The 17,125-nt window shown below is 42.5% G+C and overlaps 2 protein-coding genes across 6 annotated transcripts; both read right to left on the minus strand.

Moving 5' to 3' along the window:
• Positions 1–303: 303 nt before the first annotated feature.
• On the minus strand, positions 304–2,683 carry LOC115108245 (C-C motif chemokine 17-like). 4 transcript variants are annotated; one of them, XM_029632365.2, is made up of 5 exons: positions 2,493–2,677; positions 1,659–1,788; positions 1,195–1,342; positions 858–936; positions 304–699 (listed from the first exon to the last, which is right to left on the minus strand). In XM_029632365.2, the coding sequence occupies exons 1-4, from the start codon at positions 2,554–2,556 to the stop codon at positions 898–900; spliced, it is 381 nt and encodes a 126-aa protein (XP_029488225.1). In that variant the 5' UTR covers positions 2,557–2,677; the 3' UTR covers positions 304–699; positions 858–897. The 4 variants fall into 4 exon arrangements, with proteins under 4 accessions (XP_029488225.1, XP_029488224.1, XP_029488223.1 ...); XM_029632364.2 differs by having other exon boundaries at positions 896–936; positions 2,493–2,676; XM_029632363.2 differs by having other exon boundaries at positions 891–936; positions 2,493–2,676.
• An 8,188-nt stretch (positions 2,684–10,871) lies between these two features.
• On the minus strand, positions 10,872–15,806 carry LOC115107383 (DNA polymerase epsilon subunit 4-like). Of its 2 annotated transcripts, XM_029630781.2 has the most exons (4): positions 15,465–15,806; positions 11,701–11,785; positions 11,357–11,398; positions 10,872–11,158 (listed from the first exon to the last, which is right to left on the minus strand). In XM_029630781.2, exons 1-4 carry the CDS (start codon positions 15,768–15,770, stop codon positions 11,142–11,144), a joined length of 450 nt encoding a protein of 149 aa, XP_029486641.1. In that variant the 5' UTR covers positions 15,771–15,806; the 3' UTR covers positions 10,872–11,141. The 2 variants fall into 2 exon arrangements, with proteins under 2 accessions (XP_029486641.1, XP_029486642.1); XM_029630782.2 differs by lacking the exon at positions 11,357–11,398.
• Positions 15,807–17,125: the final 1,319 nt, after the last annotated feature.

Here is a 17,125-nt window from a genome sequence, read left to right on the forward strand (position 1 = left end):
TGAGTGAAGGTGCTGGGTACCTCGACATCAAACAGAGTGCACCCACCCAGGGCCAGTAAACAGAAGCAGCGTGGGGCCTCAGCCAGAGAGGAACCAACACCACCTTTGTGTGTTCATATACACGCTGCTTATATGGCCTATTAATACAGCCGTGTTTTATAGCACTTACTGTTACAACTGCACCTATAAGAAATCATTGAGTAGCTACTTGAACCAATTAAATATAATCACACTTATACTTTGAGTAATCCACTGACCTATATTATAGATTGAGCCTAGGCTACAATAAGGAAGAAAATCTCATTCTTTCAGGTCCATTTATTTAGAAAAGATCCACTTCAGATGTCGTGTTTAAACAGACAGTGCATTTTTCTACATTACATTGTGTTTCAGGCGAGAACAAGCCCTCTAGGAAATTGAACAGGTATACATTGAACAGGTATACATTGAACAGGTATACATAGACGGTGAAGACTGGTTTCTTGGGCTAGAGTAATCAGAAATACTTAGCATAATACTTTGGCATAGTTAGCGACAGTCAGTGTAAAATACATTTAGCTATATATCAAAACCTCTCATGGACTGTATGGCAATGACAGCTCCGCCACCACACTCCCAGGGAGATATTGACACGAGACGACTGGAGAGTCAGAAAGCTTGGCTGAGTTAGGATGACAAGCCGCTGGAAGTTTACTTGGCCTGCAATGACAGGAGAGATAGTTCGGGTTCAGTTCAATAAATCTTTATTGTCCCCAAAGGGCAATTTAAGGGTAATTTAAGTGCACCATAAACGTTACATGCTTTAGATCATAGAGACAATACAATATTGCTGGAGTAAAAGGAAGAACACATGTCACCTATGACAATAATTATCTTGTGGTAACAACAACCTCACACTCATTCCACATGGAAGGCATCCCACCCATCCTTCTTGTCCTGATAAGAGAAAATAAAACTGTTCAGCAGTGTACTCAAATGTGGAAAACCATTGTGTATGGAGACATAATCAGGGGGAAAAGTCTACAGCACACTTTTGAATAAAGCTAATATTTCCACTCTTTCTAATAATGCCTTTTGGATGTTCAATCACTCCCACCATAGGAATGTTTATGTAGTATCTTAATGTAGTATAACTGCAGTGTGGGTTAGATTGAATTGAGCCCTGTGTGTATAAACACAGTGCATATTTCCCACCTCCGACATGACTGGCAGGTTGCCATGAGGGTAGAGCCACATGATCCTATGTGCTTTGGTCCTCTGCCTCTGGAGCAGCTTCCTCAGTAACCTCTTGACCTTTCGGTCTCTGGGGTCAGCACACTTCACCGCCTTCTTGGTGTACAGTCTGCAGCCACAACAACACAGACAAAGAACATTCACCACGACAACCTTCCAACTGAAACATACAGTACAAACTGTAGATATGCAGCATGGTTTTAATAAAGCCTTCTCTGAACCAAAGCCTCAACAAAGTTGGCTAGTGAGGATAATTTTTTTGGGGGGATGGCTTATTATTCCCACATATTTCCTTCCTCACTTCCCTGGCAATTACAGTAGAACATGAGCCATAACAACAGGCCCTGGATAGATGACAATGCCTCCTAGCTCTGAGGCATATTTTCCATGTCTGCGAGTTGCTTCGGGATAGTTGAAATACTTGCATGATGGCTTTTATACTGCAGTCTGGCCCCTCCGTCTGTACCTCAAACCTCAGCACGTCTTTGGTGCGCACTTTCCCCTGGGAGTACTGCATACAGCACTGAACATCTCTCTGCATCTGTACCCCGTTACCTGAGAGAGAGGGTTGGGGGAGAGAGAGAGAGAGAGAGAGAGGCAAACGCTAAAGTCAAATTCGTCAAAGCACACTTACGGTATATGAAGGCTATATGATTGCTATTGGCTCATAAGGAGGGTTGTTATGATACTGTAGATTATAAACACACATATATTAGTAGGAATGTAAGGCATTTCACTGCTCTATAGTACAGTACAGTTAGACTATCTCAAGGTTCATATGTAACGGTTGCTCTTTTTGACAGGATATGTCATCTAGAGTGCAGACAGCCAGAAGGAGTTAGAACATCCCATGATCCCCCATAATGTGCTGTTATGCCAGTGGCACTGTGACTACATGACAAGGCTTTTCATCCAACCAGAGTGAGTAAGCACAATAATATTAGCTGAGATAAATAGTTACCATATGCATGTCATATGAAAGCTGCTCTGAACCTTGTCATATTTTATCATTGATATCATTTTTTCCCCCCATTAAAGTCTGAGGTTTTCAGTTAGCTTGTTATTAGCGTTCAATGTTTTGATGTGAAATCAGTCTTCATTCTAGCCCTCTATTTACATCCATGGCTCTCCCTGCTGCTGCTCCAGTATTCCCTCTTCCCCTCTCCTCTAGCTTGCTCTCCTTCGCTTCCCTGTTAAACTGGCTCCCAGCAGGGTGCATGCTGCTAACGGTATACACTGTAGGTGTTATTGTGTCTTACCTTCCACCGAGCCCAGGAGAATGACAGTCAGAGAAATAACAGTCACAGTCTGCAACAGAAACATGGTGAGCCTGGCAGGGAAGTAATCTGCTGTGTTACCTTCCCCTCTATTTCTGTCCCTTATATTTCTCCCTCCCTCCTTTTCACTCTCTCCCTCGCTCTCCCTCAAACACACACATGCACTCCCTAACCCTCCCCTCTCCAGCTCCCCCTCTCCTCTGAGTGCCCCACTCACTGTGTTCATTTCCATGTCTTTCCCACTCTTCAAAAAGGTGCTTTTCCCCCAAAAAGCTCTTAAAATAATCTAGATTTATGGCATTCTCTAATGCAGTCATGGAAACTGCTCTACCTTGTTGTAGGCGTGTCCCATTAGTCTTACAGCTATGTTATGACTGGTCACTGCTCAAGCACAATACAGGGAACACCAAAGCTTGTGCAACACATGACACTAATACATTCACGTTGTTTTCATTCATGTAAAATGACAAAAGGCATCTCTAGTAGCAACATGGTTCAAAGCACAAGCAAGTTACATGCAGTCTGTTTCCCAAAATAAACCACCACTAATACTATAAAACGGCAACCAGCTCTCTACCATTAGATAAATCACAAGAAATGATAACATGTTGAGAACAGATGCCTATTTGCCAACTAATGTACAGCTGTACATGTTCAATAGAGTCTGGACTGTGACTGACTTTAAATAGCCGCTAAATTCTAACAATCGTTCTCCGTACAACACCGAACAACCTTTTCAAGAGGATGGGACCTTTCTTGGTTTAATGGCAAAGGTATTGGACTCACAAATGCAAGTCCCAGACGGCTACCCCATAAATTTGCAACATTTGGTGTCAGAAGTGTAACGCATGTGGCTAAGCACGATGGCATCCAAAGTGTAGGAGTAGTTTGTAAGTGTGTTTCTTACTTGCCTTTCTGAACAGAGTGTCTGACAAGTCCCCAAATTCAGTACTATAACTAAATACAAAATGTCAAATATAAAATGGCCTACGTTATTGGAGGAAATGGATGCAAAGTCAACACTGGTTGGCAGTTGAGGATTGACTGACCCAGAGTGTGGTTTTGGGTAATGACTGTTTGCTGTGGCAGGTTGAGTGTCATTAGAACCCAGCTGATTCTCCCACAGTCAAAAACCACCCTTCTAACCAAGCAATGAAACTACTGCAGAATTACAGCACATTCTCTAATGCCTTTGGTATTCAACGATATTAACATGGTTGAAAAAAAGTGGAAGTAATGCTATGAAAATATTTTTTTACGCAAAAAAAATTAAGTTACAACGACACAAATGAAATAACCCTTGTCTGAAAAACAATGGACAGGAAAACACAAATAACCTTTGTATTTAATGACGAGACTGATTACCCGCTGTTTAATGTACCTTAGAAGAAATGCTTCCAGTGACTACAAGGAAGTGTTTAGCTATTAACTACTATTGAGAAGAGTCACTTCACCATATCTTGTTAGTATTTTACAGCAGTAGCTACTACTTATGTTATAGTACAATGGAATAACACCTGGAGAGTTGCAACATCCATGAACAGACAAAGAGGTAAAGCACATGGTAAATGAATACAGGGTAAATCTCTGCTGAATGTGAGGCTTTAGGTAGTGGCGTTTATTAGACGACATGGCCAGTGTAATCCATACTATCTGACTGTGCATACCTGAGACCTGGAATTAAAAATATGCAGTCTGTGAGGTAGGGAGGGGAGAGGGGGGCAGCGTGCAAGAATTCAACCCTTAAGAAATCAAGCTGGAATCTTTCAGCTGCAAAAACATACCTTCCCCTTGACTTCAGTCTGCTCCTGAGCCAAACACATTTCCGGCATATCTTTGGGGCGATTAAGAGATCACTGTAAAAGTATACTAGGCACAAACTTTCAAACAAAAAGGTCAAAAAAAGAACTAGTGACTGTAAATCATCGACTAAATCGGTGTTCCTCTTTGAGGAGGTAGAGAGCCAGAGGAGGGATAGGTATGTCATGGGGATGTTGTAGGGCAAAGCTAACTATACCTGTGGTACAGGCCGGGGCAGCTTAGCCCAAAGTGTTAGGTTAAGTTTCAGGGAGCAAATGTGTCAAATTTTGAGATGTATCATTTATCAAGCACATAACATTTGGTATGTACTATCTGGAATGTTCTGAGTGGATGGGTGATTATAGCCATCATGGGCCATTGTCTACTCTACAACTTCATGAAGATTGAAAAGTGAACACTTCTCAGCTTTATACACTAAATTACAGGTGGTCCCCAGTTCATGTTCTGTTCTTGAAAAAAGCATGAGTTGACACACACATCCCTCAAAAAAATGTTGGCGGTGCCGACTAATGGAATAGTAAACTTGTAAAAATTAAGTCGTGCATATACAGTAATTTAATGGGTATAAACAGAGTTTCTTCAGGGGTACATAATGATTGCTTGAATGTTCTGATCTTGACAAAAGGCTTGGTGGAACTATACTTACTTTACATGAGAGCGATTCCTAATAGAATGTCTTCATTTACTGTCAAAATTAAGTCCATCCAAGCAACATGTAGTGATTAGATTTTATTATAGCCAGGGCACTGCATGCAAGGTTCTCTTCTGCATTGAAAAAAGACTTGGGTGGGCCGCACCCAAGTGTTTTATCGGACTGCCCATGTCCAAACAGTAAAAAAAATGAAAAAATGCAATCAGGGTGGGAAAACGTTTAGTGTAAACTTAAATATGTAGCTTTTTTGGCCACCGCAACCAATTTCACATAGAATGGTGAGTTATAAATCTATAATTCTTCCCTGGAAGCAAGTCTAAGAAGCGGTAGATATGTTCTATGTGCACTATTTCTATGCTTCTCGTTCTTAAGTTTTGTTTTTGCGTCTTTTACTTTCGGTTTAGTACACCAGCCTCAAACAGCTGAAACAATATTTTTGGTTATAAAAAATATATTTGACAGCAGTTTTGATGGTCCAATAATTTTCTACACTATACTAGCTTATTTTGTCACAAACTGAAATCAGGCAAATTAGAGTTTTAGCAACCAGGAAATTGCAGGGCGATTTCTGCATAGTGCAAATTTAAAATGACTTAAACCAGATATAAAAGTAGAGAAAATCTAAAATTGAAAAGAATTATGAAATTAGGAGTATTTTTGTCATGGCATGTGGCCCCCAGTGATTTTGCTATGATGTTTGAGTCACTCATATCAGCCATAGCAAAATGTCTATAATTGCAGGATATCATCTTTAAAACTGCATATTTTCTCTCAGACCCATGGCAAGGTGTAGAATTGCAGGAAATGTAGCTTTCAAACTGCAACATTATCTCAAACACTTCACATTTTGTAGAATTGCAGGAAATTAGCTTTGAAACAGCTGAAGTTTGACACTGCAGCCAACAGGGGGGCCTCAAATGTTCTGTCGATGACCGTATCATTGGCCACGCCCACCACCTAAGCCCCATTTTGATCCAGAAAAAACCCTGGCATGTTCTATGCTGCCTAGCATTCTTCTGGTGGGAGTAGACAAACTTTGCAGGCTGTCCTCAAACTAACTTCTGTGTTTCACACAGCTTTGTTTATTTATATACACTGTAAAACTAAACCAGAACATGTTTGGTTAAACACACAAAAGGAATTATTTCAAATCATTGCAAAACATGGTCTTAACTGTGCTTAGAGTTAGGGAACTGAACACTTTTCCAAAATGGGTGTTTTATTTTTAATTTAGGGGAAATGGATGTGTATAACAAAAGCTGCAAAAGAAACACAAAATTGCCATTTGAGAAGGTACAGGGGTGGGATCTTAATTTGACCTATAGTCAAAGCAAAAATAATCCTGCAGCAACAGGATTTGAACATTTAGTCCATGATTTTGCTTGATCAGTCGTTAGGCTATTAGCTGGCCAAAAGTAAGATAATAGCAGCCTCTGGTAAGACCCGGGGCGGGGGCCTATGCATATGTAAACAGCTGGTGCACGATATCTAAGGAAGTCTCAAGGTTTTGCTCGCCTGAGGTAGAGTATCTCATGATAAACTGTAGACCACACTATCTACCTACAGAGTTTCTGTATTTTTCGTAGCTGTCTACATACCGTACCACAGACCGATGCTGGCACTAAAACCACACTCAATGAGCTGTATACCACCATAAGCAAACAGGAAAATGCTCATCCAGAGGTGGCACTCCTAGTGGCCGGGGACTTTAATGCAGGGAAACTTAAACCAGTTTTACTTCATTTTTATTAGCATGTTAAAATATGCAATCAGAAAAAAACATTCTAGACCACCTTTACTCCACACACAGAGACTGATACAAAGCTCTCCTTCGCCCTCCATTTGGCAAATCTGACCTGATTCCTGCTTACAAGCTAAAATTAAAGCAGGAAGCACCAGTGACTCGGTCTACAAAAAAAAAGTTGTCAGATGAAGCAGATGCTAAACTATAGGACTGTTTTGCTAGCATAGACTGGAATATGTTCCGGGATTCTTCCAATGGCATTGAAGAGTACACAACATCAGTCACTGGCTTTAACAATAAGTGCATCAAGGACGTCATCCCCACAGTGACTGTACGTACATACCCCAATCAGAAGCCATGGATTACAGGCAACATTCGCACTGAGCTAATGGGTAGAGCTGCCGCTTTCAACGAGTGGGACTCTAACCCAGAAGCTTATAAGAAATCCCGCTATGCCCTCCGACAATCCATCAAACAGGCAAAGCGTCAATACAGGACTAGGATTGAATCGTACTACACCGGCTCCGACGCTCATCGGATGTGGCAGGGCTTGCAAACTATTACAGACTACAAAGGGAAGCACAGCCGAGAGCTGCCCAGTGACACAAGCCTACCAGGCGAGCTAAATAACTTCTATGCTTGCTTCGAGGCAGGTAACACTGAAACATGCATGAGAGCATCAGCTGTTCTGGACGACTGTGAATACGCTCTCCACAGCCGATGTAAGACATTTAAACAGGTCAACATTCACAAAGCCGCAGGGCCAGACAAAGCTCATCACTAAGCTAAGGACCCTGGGACTAAACACCTCCCTCTGCAAATGGATCCTGGACATCCTGACGGGCCTGCCCAGGTGGTAAGGGTAGGTAACAACACATCCACCACACTGAATCTCAACACGGGGGCCCCTCAGGGGTGCGTGCTCAGTCCCCTCCTGTATTCCCTGTTCACTCATGACTGCACGGCAAGGCACGACTCCAACACCATCATTAAGTTTGCTGATGACAACAGTAGCAGGCCTGCTCACCGACAACGATGAGACCGCCTATAGGGAGGTTAGAGACCTGACTGTGTGGTGCAAGGACAACATCTCCCTCAACGTGATCAAGACAAAGGAGATGATTGTCGACTACAGGAAAAGGAGGACCGAGCACGCCCCCATTCTCATCGACAGGGCTGTAGTGGAGAGCAGGTTGAGAGCTTCAAGTTCCTTGGTGTCCACATCACCAACAAACTAACATGGTCCAAGCACACCAAGACAGTTGTGAAGAGGGCACAACAAAACCTATTCCCCCTCAGGAGACTGAAAAGATTTGGCATGGGTCCTCAGATCCTCAAAAAGTTTTACAGCTGCACCATCGAGAGCATCCTGACAGATTGCATCACTGCCTGGTACAGCAACTGCTCAGCCTCCGACCGCAAGGCACTACGGAGGGTAGTGCGTACGGCCCAGTATATCACCGGGGCCAAGCTTCCTGCCATCCAGGATCTCTATATCAGGCGGTGTCAGAGGAAGGCCCTAAAATGTTCAAAGACTCCAGCCACCCTAGTCATAGACTGTTCTATTTGCTACCACACGGCAAGCAGTACCGGAGCACCAAGTCTTGGTCTATGAGGCTTCTAAACAGCTTCTACCCCCAAGCCATAAGACTCCTGAACAGCTAATCAAATGGCTACCCAGACTATTTGCATTGCCCCCCCCCCCCCCCCCTCTTCTACGCTGCTGCTACTCTAAGGTTACTATCGATGCATAGTCACTTTAATAACTACCTACATGTACATATTACCTCGACACCAGTGCCCCAGCACATTGACTCTGTACCGGTAGCCCCGCTATTGTTATTTACTGCTGCTCTTTAATTATTTGTTATTCTTATCTCTTACTTTTTTTTAAACTGTTGGTTAAGGGCTAGTAAGTAAGCCTTTCACTGTACACCTGTTGTATTTGGCGCATGTGACAAATAAAATTTGTCTTCCGGGTTGGATGTGCATTGTGTCAAAAAGCAGTGCGGCTTGGTTGGGTTGTGTTTCGGAGGACGCATGGCCCTCAACCTTCGCCTCTCCCGAGTCCGTACGGGAGTTGCAGCGATGAGTAACTAATACCAATTGGGGAGAAAAAGGAGATTTAAAAAAAAAAATGCAATGTTAATATGATTGTGATTTAGTATGAGTATGAGTTTTCAGTGAATTTATGTAATCATGAAAATTCTCAGCAACAACAGAGTTAAGATCCTACATCAAATTAAGATCCTACAGCTGTAGATGATAAGTGATCCCCCCAAATTGACTGGTGCCAAAAGGTGGTAGGAAATAAATAAATGTCAATGACTGAATTTCTCAGAAATACTGAAAAGTTACCAAGTTAGATTTGATATATGGTTAATGAAAAGTTAGAAATAAATTCATCATAAAAAAAGTGGGAATTAATTATATAATGTTCTGCAGTAATATCATGGGAGGTGGGTTAAAAATGCACAAAAATCATTATTCTGTTGATACACTAAACCTGAATCTATTCAGAAATGCACAAGGAGTACATACACAATTGTATTTTTAGTCCAGCCTTGATTTCCTCCAGCATTGTGTCTGCTAGAGGTTTTACATTATTTTGGGTGGATAGATTCTCACGTCTTGTACTTTCCTTCTTATTAAAATGTAGTCATACAGTTGAAGTCGGAAGTTTACATATACTTAGGTAGGAGTCATTAAAACTCGTTTTTCAACCACTCCACAAATTTATGGATAATAAATTCAGTGCCTCCTTGCTTGACATCATGGGAAGAAAATCAAAAGAAATCAGCAAAGACCTCATAAAAAAATATTGTAGATCTCCACAGGTCTGGTTCATCCTTGGGTGCAATTTCTAAACGCCTGAAGGTACCACATTCATCTGTACAAACAATATTACGCAAGTATAAACACCATGGGACCATGCAGCTGTCATACAGCTCAGGAAGGAGATGCGTTCTGTCTCCTAGAGATGAACGTTCTTTGGTGTGAAAAGTGCAAATCAATCCCAGAACAACAGCAATGGACCTTGTGAAGATGCTGGAAGAAACAGGTACAAAAGTATCTATATCCACAGTAATACGAGTCCTATATCGACATAACCTGAAAGTCCGCTCAGCAAGGAAGAAGCCACGTCTCCAAAACCGCCATAAAAAAGCCAGACTACGGTATGCAAATGGACATGGGGACAAAGATCGTACTGTTTTGGAGAAATGTCCTCTGGTCTGATGAAACAAAAAATTATGTTTGGCCTTAATGACCATGTTTATGTTTGGAGGAAAAATGGGGAGGCTTGCAAGCCAGAGAACACCATCCCAACCATGAAGCACAGGGGTAGCAGCATCATGTTGTGGGGGTGCATTGCTGCAGGAGGGACTGGTGCACTTCAAAATAGATTGCATCCTGAGGATGGAAAATTATGTGGATATATTGAAACAACATCAAGACATCAGTCAGGAAGTTAAAGCTTGTTCGCAAATGGGTCTTCCAAATGGACAATGACCCCAAGCATTCTTCCAAAGTTGTGGCAAAATGGCTTAAGGACAACAAAGTCAAGGTATTGGAGTGGTCATCACAAAGCCCTGACCTCAATCCCATAGAAAAGTTGTGGGCAGAACTGAAAAAGCATGCAAGAGCAAGGAGGCCTACAAACCTGACTCAGTTACACCAGCTCTGTCAGGAGGAATGGGCCAAAATTCACCCAACTTATTGTGGGAAGCTTGTGGAAGTTAACCCCAAATGTTTGAACCAAGTTAAACAATTTAAAGGCAATTCTACCAAATACTAATTGAGTGTAGGTAAACTTCTGACCCACTGGGAATGTGATGAAACAAATAAAATCTGAAATAACTCATTCTCTATCATAATTGTGACATTTCACATTCTTAAAATAAAGTGGTGATCCTAACTGATCTAAGACAGGGAATTTTTACTCGGATTCAATGTCAGGAATTGTATAATACTGTGTTTAAATGTATTTGGCTAAGGTGTATGTAAACTTCCAACCTCAACTGTATTTTCCTCACAATGGAAAATGTGTAGTTGTTGCCTAAACAGTTGACACTATGGTATACTAATGAGGATGGATTTATTTCTGGCGCAACTTTTGGAGAAAACAAATGAGAACTATAAATGATCAGGTTTATACACTATGATTTATTTCAACATAATCTCATATTATTTACAAATAGAAAATGGCAGACTCCTTGCATACAAGACTAACTGAGGGAGGATCATCACTGATGTCTTTACAGTTTATATGTCCAGGAAGGAAAGTCCTTGTGACCAATACCAACTCAGCGATATCACTTCAAAAGTAAGACAGGTCAGTCTGTTTTCCAAATGTCTCTTGTCCTTATGAAGAATGCCTCTGATTCTTGAACTGCCGGCTGTCTCCTGAGTGTGTCTAGGCGTCTAGAGTGCCTTTAAAGAGAACATAGACCAAGAAAACCTTGTCAAACCGGTTACACAAACCTATATTCACTGATTCACTCCAGCCAATGACTCAGGATAATGCAACACAGCGTGAATATTCAATTACAAAAAAATATATTATCAATCTGACGAAGAATAAAATATGGTAGAGGTTTAGTGGAGATGGATGCTTGGAAGGGAACTTACCTTCCAAAAAGGCAAACTCATCTACGGTCTCTATTGCATTGTCTGTTAGTAGAAACAACAAATAACACAATAGCTGGAAGAACTAAAGTCAAAGGCTGGCCTAAATTACCCCCGATCCTGGCCCTGTAAAGCTACATGGTGTGCAGGCTTTTATTCTAGCACCGCACGAAGACCTTGATCGCTTAAATCAGTTAGGCCTAACACGTGTTTAGTACAGGGATGGAACTAAAGCCTGGCATGCCATGTAGCTCTCCAAAACCAGGGGTTGGTGACCATTACACGTAGCAATAATCATATGGTATGATTGGTGTACTATATGATCATGTCTGCTTGACATTACTAACCTAAATCTTTCCTCTGCAAAGTTTTCCTCTTTCCTTGATGGGCATACACCAGGGCATCTTTGGCAATCATTTCAACAAAGAGTTCCTGGAACACATGAAGTTCAGTATACAGTCAGTAACATCGCTGTAACATATAACATAAGTGCATTGTGACTAGAGTAACGTGAATGTGAGGCAGGTAGCCTAGTGGTTAGCGCATTGGGCCAGGAACTGAAAGGTTGCTAGATCGAATCCCAGAGCTGACAATGTAACACATCTGTCGTTCTGCCCCTGAACAAGGTAGTTAACCCACTGTTCCTAGGCCGTCATTGTAAATACATTTGTTCTTAACTGACTTTCCTAGTTAAATAAAAGTTGTTGTTTTTTTAAACAATACAAATATGTCATCTTAGGTAGCTAAGCTAGATATTGCCTTTACAGCAATGATGTGTTGGTGCTGGGTTGAAACTAAAGCCTGCACACCAAGTAGCTCAACAGTTGATGACCAGTGAACTACAAGGAACATAAAGTAGGTCCTTCCTAAAAATCCTCCCCAACTTCTCTCTGTATCTTGAGTACCACAATATGAGTCATAATACCCATAAAACCTAGCGGTCAAACAGGGAAATTGTTCCAATAGTTTTTCCACCATTCATTTTTCCCATAGGGGATTTTTAGAAACACTTCAAATAAAGGGCTGTGTTTTGTGTAGGCTTACTGTGACGTTTTGATAACCGGCGTCAACTGTTGGTGTCTGTCGCCCCTGTGGCACCTACTGGGTCGGACCCAGAGCGGTGGTCAGGCGAGGAAGAGTTACGGGGGAACGAGGCTGAAGAAGAGAACAACCAACAAACTGGGCCGTTGCGGCAGCCTCCTTATTTTAATTGGTGGAATAACGACTGGAACCATTTGCCTGTTTGACCGCTAGGCTCCATGGGTATTATGACTCATTAAGTGATCATGCCCTTGAGGCCAGTGTTCGGACGATATATTGGCACAGGTGTTGTTATGGAGGCAAACCGTGAAAATATATCATCCAAACACCAGCTTCTTGGGTGGTCTGCCCAACACATCATCGGTGGCACATTGCCTGCCCTCCAGTACACCTACAGCACCCGATGTCACAGGAAGGTCAAAAAGATCATCAACCACCCAAGCCACAGCCTGTTCACCCCCGAAGGCGAGGTCAGTACAGGTGCATCAAAGCTGGGACCGAGAGACTGGAAAACAGCTTATATCTCAAGGCCATCTGACTGTTAAATAGCCAACACTAGTCAGCTACCACCCGGTTGCTCAACCCTGCTGCCCTATATACATAGAATCACTGGTCACTTTAATAATGTTTACCGTACACACTGCTTTACCCATTTCGTATGCAAACTCAGCAAAAAAAGAAACATCCCCTTTTCAGGACCCGGTCTTTCAAAAATCATTTGTAAAAATCCAAATAACTTTTAACACTGTTTAACACCGTTTCCCATGCTTGTTCAATGAATCATAAACAATTAATGAACATGTACCTGTGGAAAGATCATTAAGGTAGGCAATTAAGGTTACAGTTATGAAAACTTAGGACACTAAAGAGGCCTTTCTACTGACTCTGAAAAACACCAAAATAAAGATGCCCAGGGTCCCTGCTCATCTGTGTGACCGTGTCTTAGGCATACTGCAAGGAGGCATGAGGACTGCAGATGTGGCCAGGGCAATAGATTGCAATGTCCGTACTGTGAGATGCCTAAGACAGCGCTACAGGGAGACAGGACGGACAGCTGATCGTCCTCGCAGTGGCAGACCACGTGTAACAACACCTGCACAGGATCGGTACATCTGAACATCACACAGGTACAGGATGGCAACAACAACTGCCCGTGTTACACCAGGAATGCACAATCCCTCCATCAGTGCTCAGACTGTCTGCAATAGGCTGAGAGGCTGGACTGAGGGCTTGTAGGCATGTTGTAAGGCAGATCCTCACCAGACAGGCAACGTTGCCTACGGGCACAAACCCACCATCGCTGGACCAGACAGTACTGGCAAAAAGTGATCTTCACTGACGAGTCGTGGTTTTGTCTCACCATGGGCTATGGTCAGATTCCTGTTTATCGTCGAAGGAACGAGCGTTACACAGAGGCCTGTACTCTGGAGCGGGATCGATTTGGAGGTGGAGGGTCCGTCATGGTCTGGGGCGGTGTGTAACAGAATCACCGGACTGAGCTTGTTGTCATTGCAGGCAATCTCAACGCTGAGCGTTACAGGGAAGACATCCTCCTCCCTCATGTGGTACGCTTCCTGCAGGCTCATCCTGACATGACCCTCCAGCATGACAATGTCATCAGCCATACTGCTCATTCTGTGCGTGATCTCCTGCAAGACAGGAATGTCAGTGTTCTGCCATGACCAGCGAAGAGCCCGGATCTCAATCCCATTGAGCACGTCTGGGACCTGTTGGATCGGAGGGTGAGGGCTAGGGCCAGGGCCATTCCCCCCAGAAATGCCCAGGAACTTGCAGGTGCCTTGGTGGAAGAGTGGGGTAACACCTCACAGCAAGAACTGGCAAATCTGGTGCAGTCCGTGAGGAGGAGATGCACTGCAGTACTTAATGCAGCTGGTGGCCCCCCCTTTGTTCAGGGTCACATTATTCCATTTCTGTTAGCCACACGTCTGTGGAACTTGTTCAGTTTATGTCTCAGTTGTTAAATCTTGTTATGTTCATACAAATATTTACACATGTTAAGTTTGCTGAAAATAAACAATTAATTAATTCTGTAATGGAGCTAGGATGCAATAACATCTGCTAAATGTGTACGTGACCAATACAATTTGATTTGCACTACAGCTAACTTAGAGTCATGTCAAACAGTGCAGCCAGAATAACAGCAAAGTAGCTGCATTTGTTTAAGCTGTTTTCTCGTGACATTTATTTGGATACATCCATAACAATGAGCTTATGAAGCATTCAGGATGAGACCCACCCGCTGTATAAACTCTGATACTATATACAAGAACACTGTCCAGATTTTGCATATCGTTTATGAGTCAGTCCCACATATTTATGAACGGCTGAGCCTGATGTCCTTTGCAGTAAGCCATCTCATGAATTTATATAATGTATCCAAGTGAGCAGACACCTAAGTCAATTGATTCATGAATTGCCCTTCGTGCCTGCATCCTTACCCTATAATTCTGTATTTCTTTGTGACTAACTTGAATACAGGTAGACCAGGAAAGCCACATCCCTGATTGGCAGATGAGTGACAACCCTGATTAGAAGCACCTGCTCCTCATCAGTTCAAATGCTGTTTTGAATTAAAAGAGAATTGCACCTACACACTGAAGGCGGCTGCAAAACCGAAACGTCTGTGTAGGCTATTCAAGATGCAGTGAAAAAAAAAACATTATATATATATATTTTTAATCTACAAAATGTAAGTAAGCTTTGTGACATTTTTTTGAAAAATGAATGGTGGAAAAACTATTGGAACCATTTCCCTGTTTGACCACTAGGTTTTATGACACTTCACTGTGGGGCTCTATACCCTAACCGTTTAGAGCGTTGCTGAATCCCAAAGCCGACTAGGCGAAAAATCAGTCGATGTGCCTTTGAACAAGGCACTTAACCCTAATTGTTCCTGTATATTGCTCTGGATAATCCCATCTCCTAAATTACAAATGTAAATAAACTGGCTAGCAACATGACTTAACCCACCTTGAATGTAGGCTACAAAATATGAAAACAAACTAATACTGCTAGGGGTAGCTAACGTAATGTAATACTTTTAACTTACTGTGGCTTTAGCAATGATAAACACAGACTCTTGACTAGCGAGGGACACGTCTGGGTCCGCTTTCATCAGTGCCTTGATACGGGACAGCGGTAACTTCGCTAGACGGTTCTGGGAGGGTGCTGCAACGGGCCCAGTATGTTGGTTACTCTCTTCTTCAGTCTCGAGCCCCCGTAACTCTTCCTCGCCTTCACACCGCTCTGAGTCCGACACTGTAGTGGCGACAGACACTGCAACAGTTGACGCCATTATCTTGTACACAAACGAGTTGTCAAAAACGTGCCTAGTTCTGATTAGTGAATAATACATTCGAATGTTCCTCCCCTTCCACTCCCGCCAACTATTCATTGTGTGTGATTGGTGGAATGGCCGACTTCATGAGGTGAGGATTGGCTTGAACCATGGCCAAACAAATATTTGGTTTAAGCCATTGGTGAATGTTCACAACTCTTTAGCGCTCCTAAACGTTGTGAAACATTGACTACAGAACCGCGAGGCTGCTAAAAAGAAAAGATGACAGATTACGACCCTAATGAACAACCTCATCATATTTGTTACATAAAATGTACATCTTCATCTCTCTTACTGCTCATCCAATACATTAGAAATGCGTTCAATTACTCATTGTTTGTAGATAGACCTGTGATACATATTGAATTTGATAGGCCCACCTTTCAATATTGCTCAATGTTTAAGTGATAATGGGCCTAGATTAGATTTATGTGAAATAGCTGTTAGTGCTGCTTTATCTATGTCAGTATCTAATTAAGCCATAAGGCCCAAGGGACACTGCCTTCAGAAAGTATTCAGACCCCTTGACATTTTCCACGTTTTGTTACATTACAGCCTTATTCTAAAATTGATTAAATAAATAAGGAATCCAAAGCAATCTGCATACAATACCTCATTAGGACGAAGTGAAAACAGTTTTTATTTTATTTTTGCAAATGTATAAAAAAAATACAGGTTTTCCCTAAGTATTCAGAGTCCACCTGTTGCAAATTGAAATGATTGGACATGATCTGGAAAGGCACACACCTGTCAATATACAGTCCCACAGTTCACAGTGCATGTCAGAGCAAAAACCAAGCCATAAAGTCAAAATAACTGTCCGTAGAGTGCAGAGACAGGATTGTGTCAAGGCACAGACCTGGGGAAGGGTACCAAAGCATTTCTGCAGCTTTGAAGGTCCCCATTAACACAGTGGCCTCCATCATTCTTAAATGGAAGAAGTCTGGAACAACCAAGACTTCCTAGAGCTGGTCGCCCAGCCAAAATGAGCAATCAGGGAAGAAGGGCTTTGGTCAGGGAGGTGACCAAGAACCCGATGGTCACTTTGACAGCGATCTAGAGTTCCTCTGTGGAGATGGGAGAACCTTCCAGAAGGACAACCATCTCTGCAGCACTCCACCAATCAGGCCTTTATGATAGGGTGTCCAAACGGAAGCCACTCATCGGCAATAGGCACATGACAGCCCGCTTGGAGTTGCCCTAAAGGCACCTAAAGACTCTCAGAGAATGAGTAACAAGATACTCTGATGAATCCAAGATTGAACTCTTTGGCCTGAATGGCAAGCATCACACCTGGAGGAAACCGGGCACCATCCATACGGTGAAACATGGTGGTGGCAGCATCATGCTGTGGGGATGTTTTTCAGCGGCAT

The sequence above is a fragment of the Oncorhynchus nerka genome, linkage group LG24 (assembly GCF_034236695.1).
Source record: "Oncorhynchus nerka isolate Pitt River linkage group LG24, Oner_Uvic_2.0, whole genome shotgun sequence".
Taxonomy (NCBI): domain Eukaryota; kingdom Metazoa; phylum Chordata; class Actinopteri; order Salmoniformes; family Salmonidae; genus Oncorhynchus; species Oncorhynchus nerka.

Excerpts from the sequence above, each read along its gene's own strand:
- LOC115108245 (XM_065008985.1), bottom strand. The coding sequence starts at position 2,556 with ATGTTTCTGTTGCAGACTGTGACTGTTATTTCTCTGACTGTCATTCTC. Across the intron at positions 1,789-2,492 it reads TCTCCTGGGCTCGGTGGAAG|GTAACGGGGTACAGATGCAG; the intron begins GTAAGACACAAT and ends CCTCTCTCTCAG. Across the intron at positions 1,343-1,658 it reads TGCAGTATAAAAGCCATCAT|ACTGTACACCAAGAAGGCGG; the intron begins GCAAGTATTTCA and ends TTGTGGCTGCAG.
- LOC115107383 (XM_029630781.2), bottom strand. The coding sequence starts at position 15,770 with ATGTATTATTCACTAATCAGAACTAGGCACGTTTTTGACAACTCGTTT. Across the intron at positions 11,786-15,464 it reads TTATCATTGCTAAAGCCACA|GAACTCTTTGTTGAAATGAT; the intron begins GTAAGTTAAAAG and ends CATGTGTTCCAG. Across the intron at positions 11,399-11,700 it reads TTTGCAGAGGAAAGATTTAG|ACAATGCAATAGAGACCGTA; the intron begins GTTAGTAATGTC and ends TTCTACTAACAG.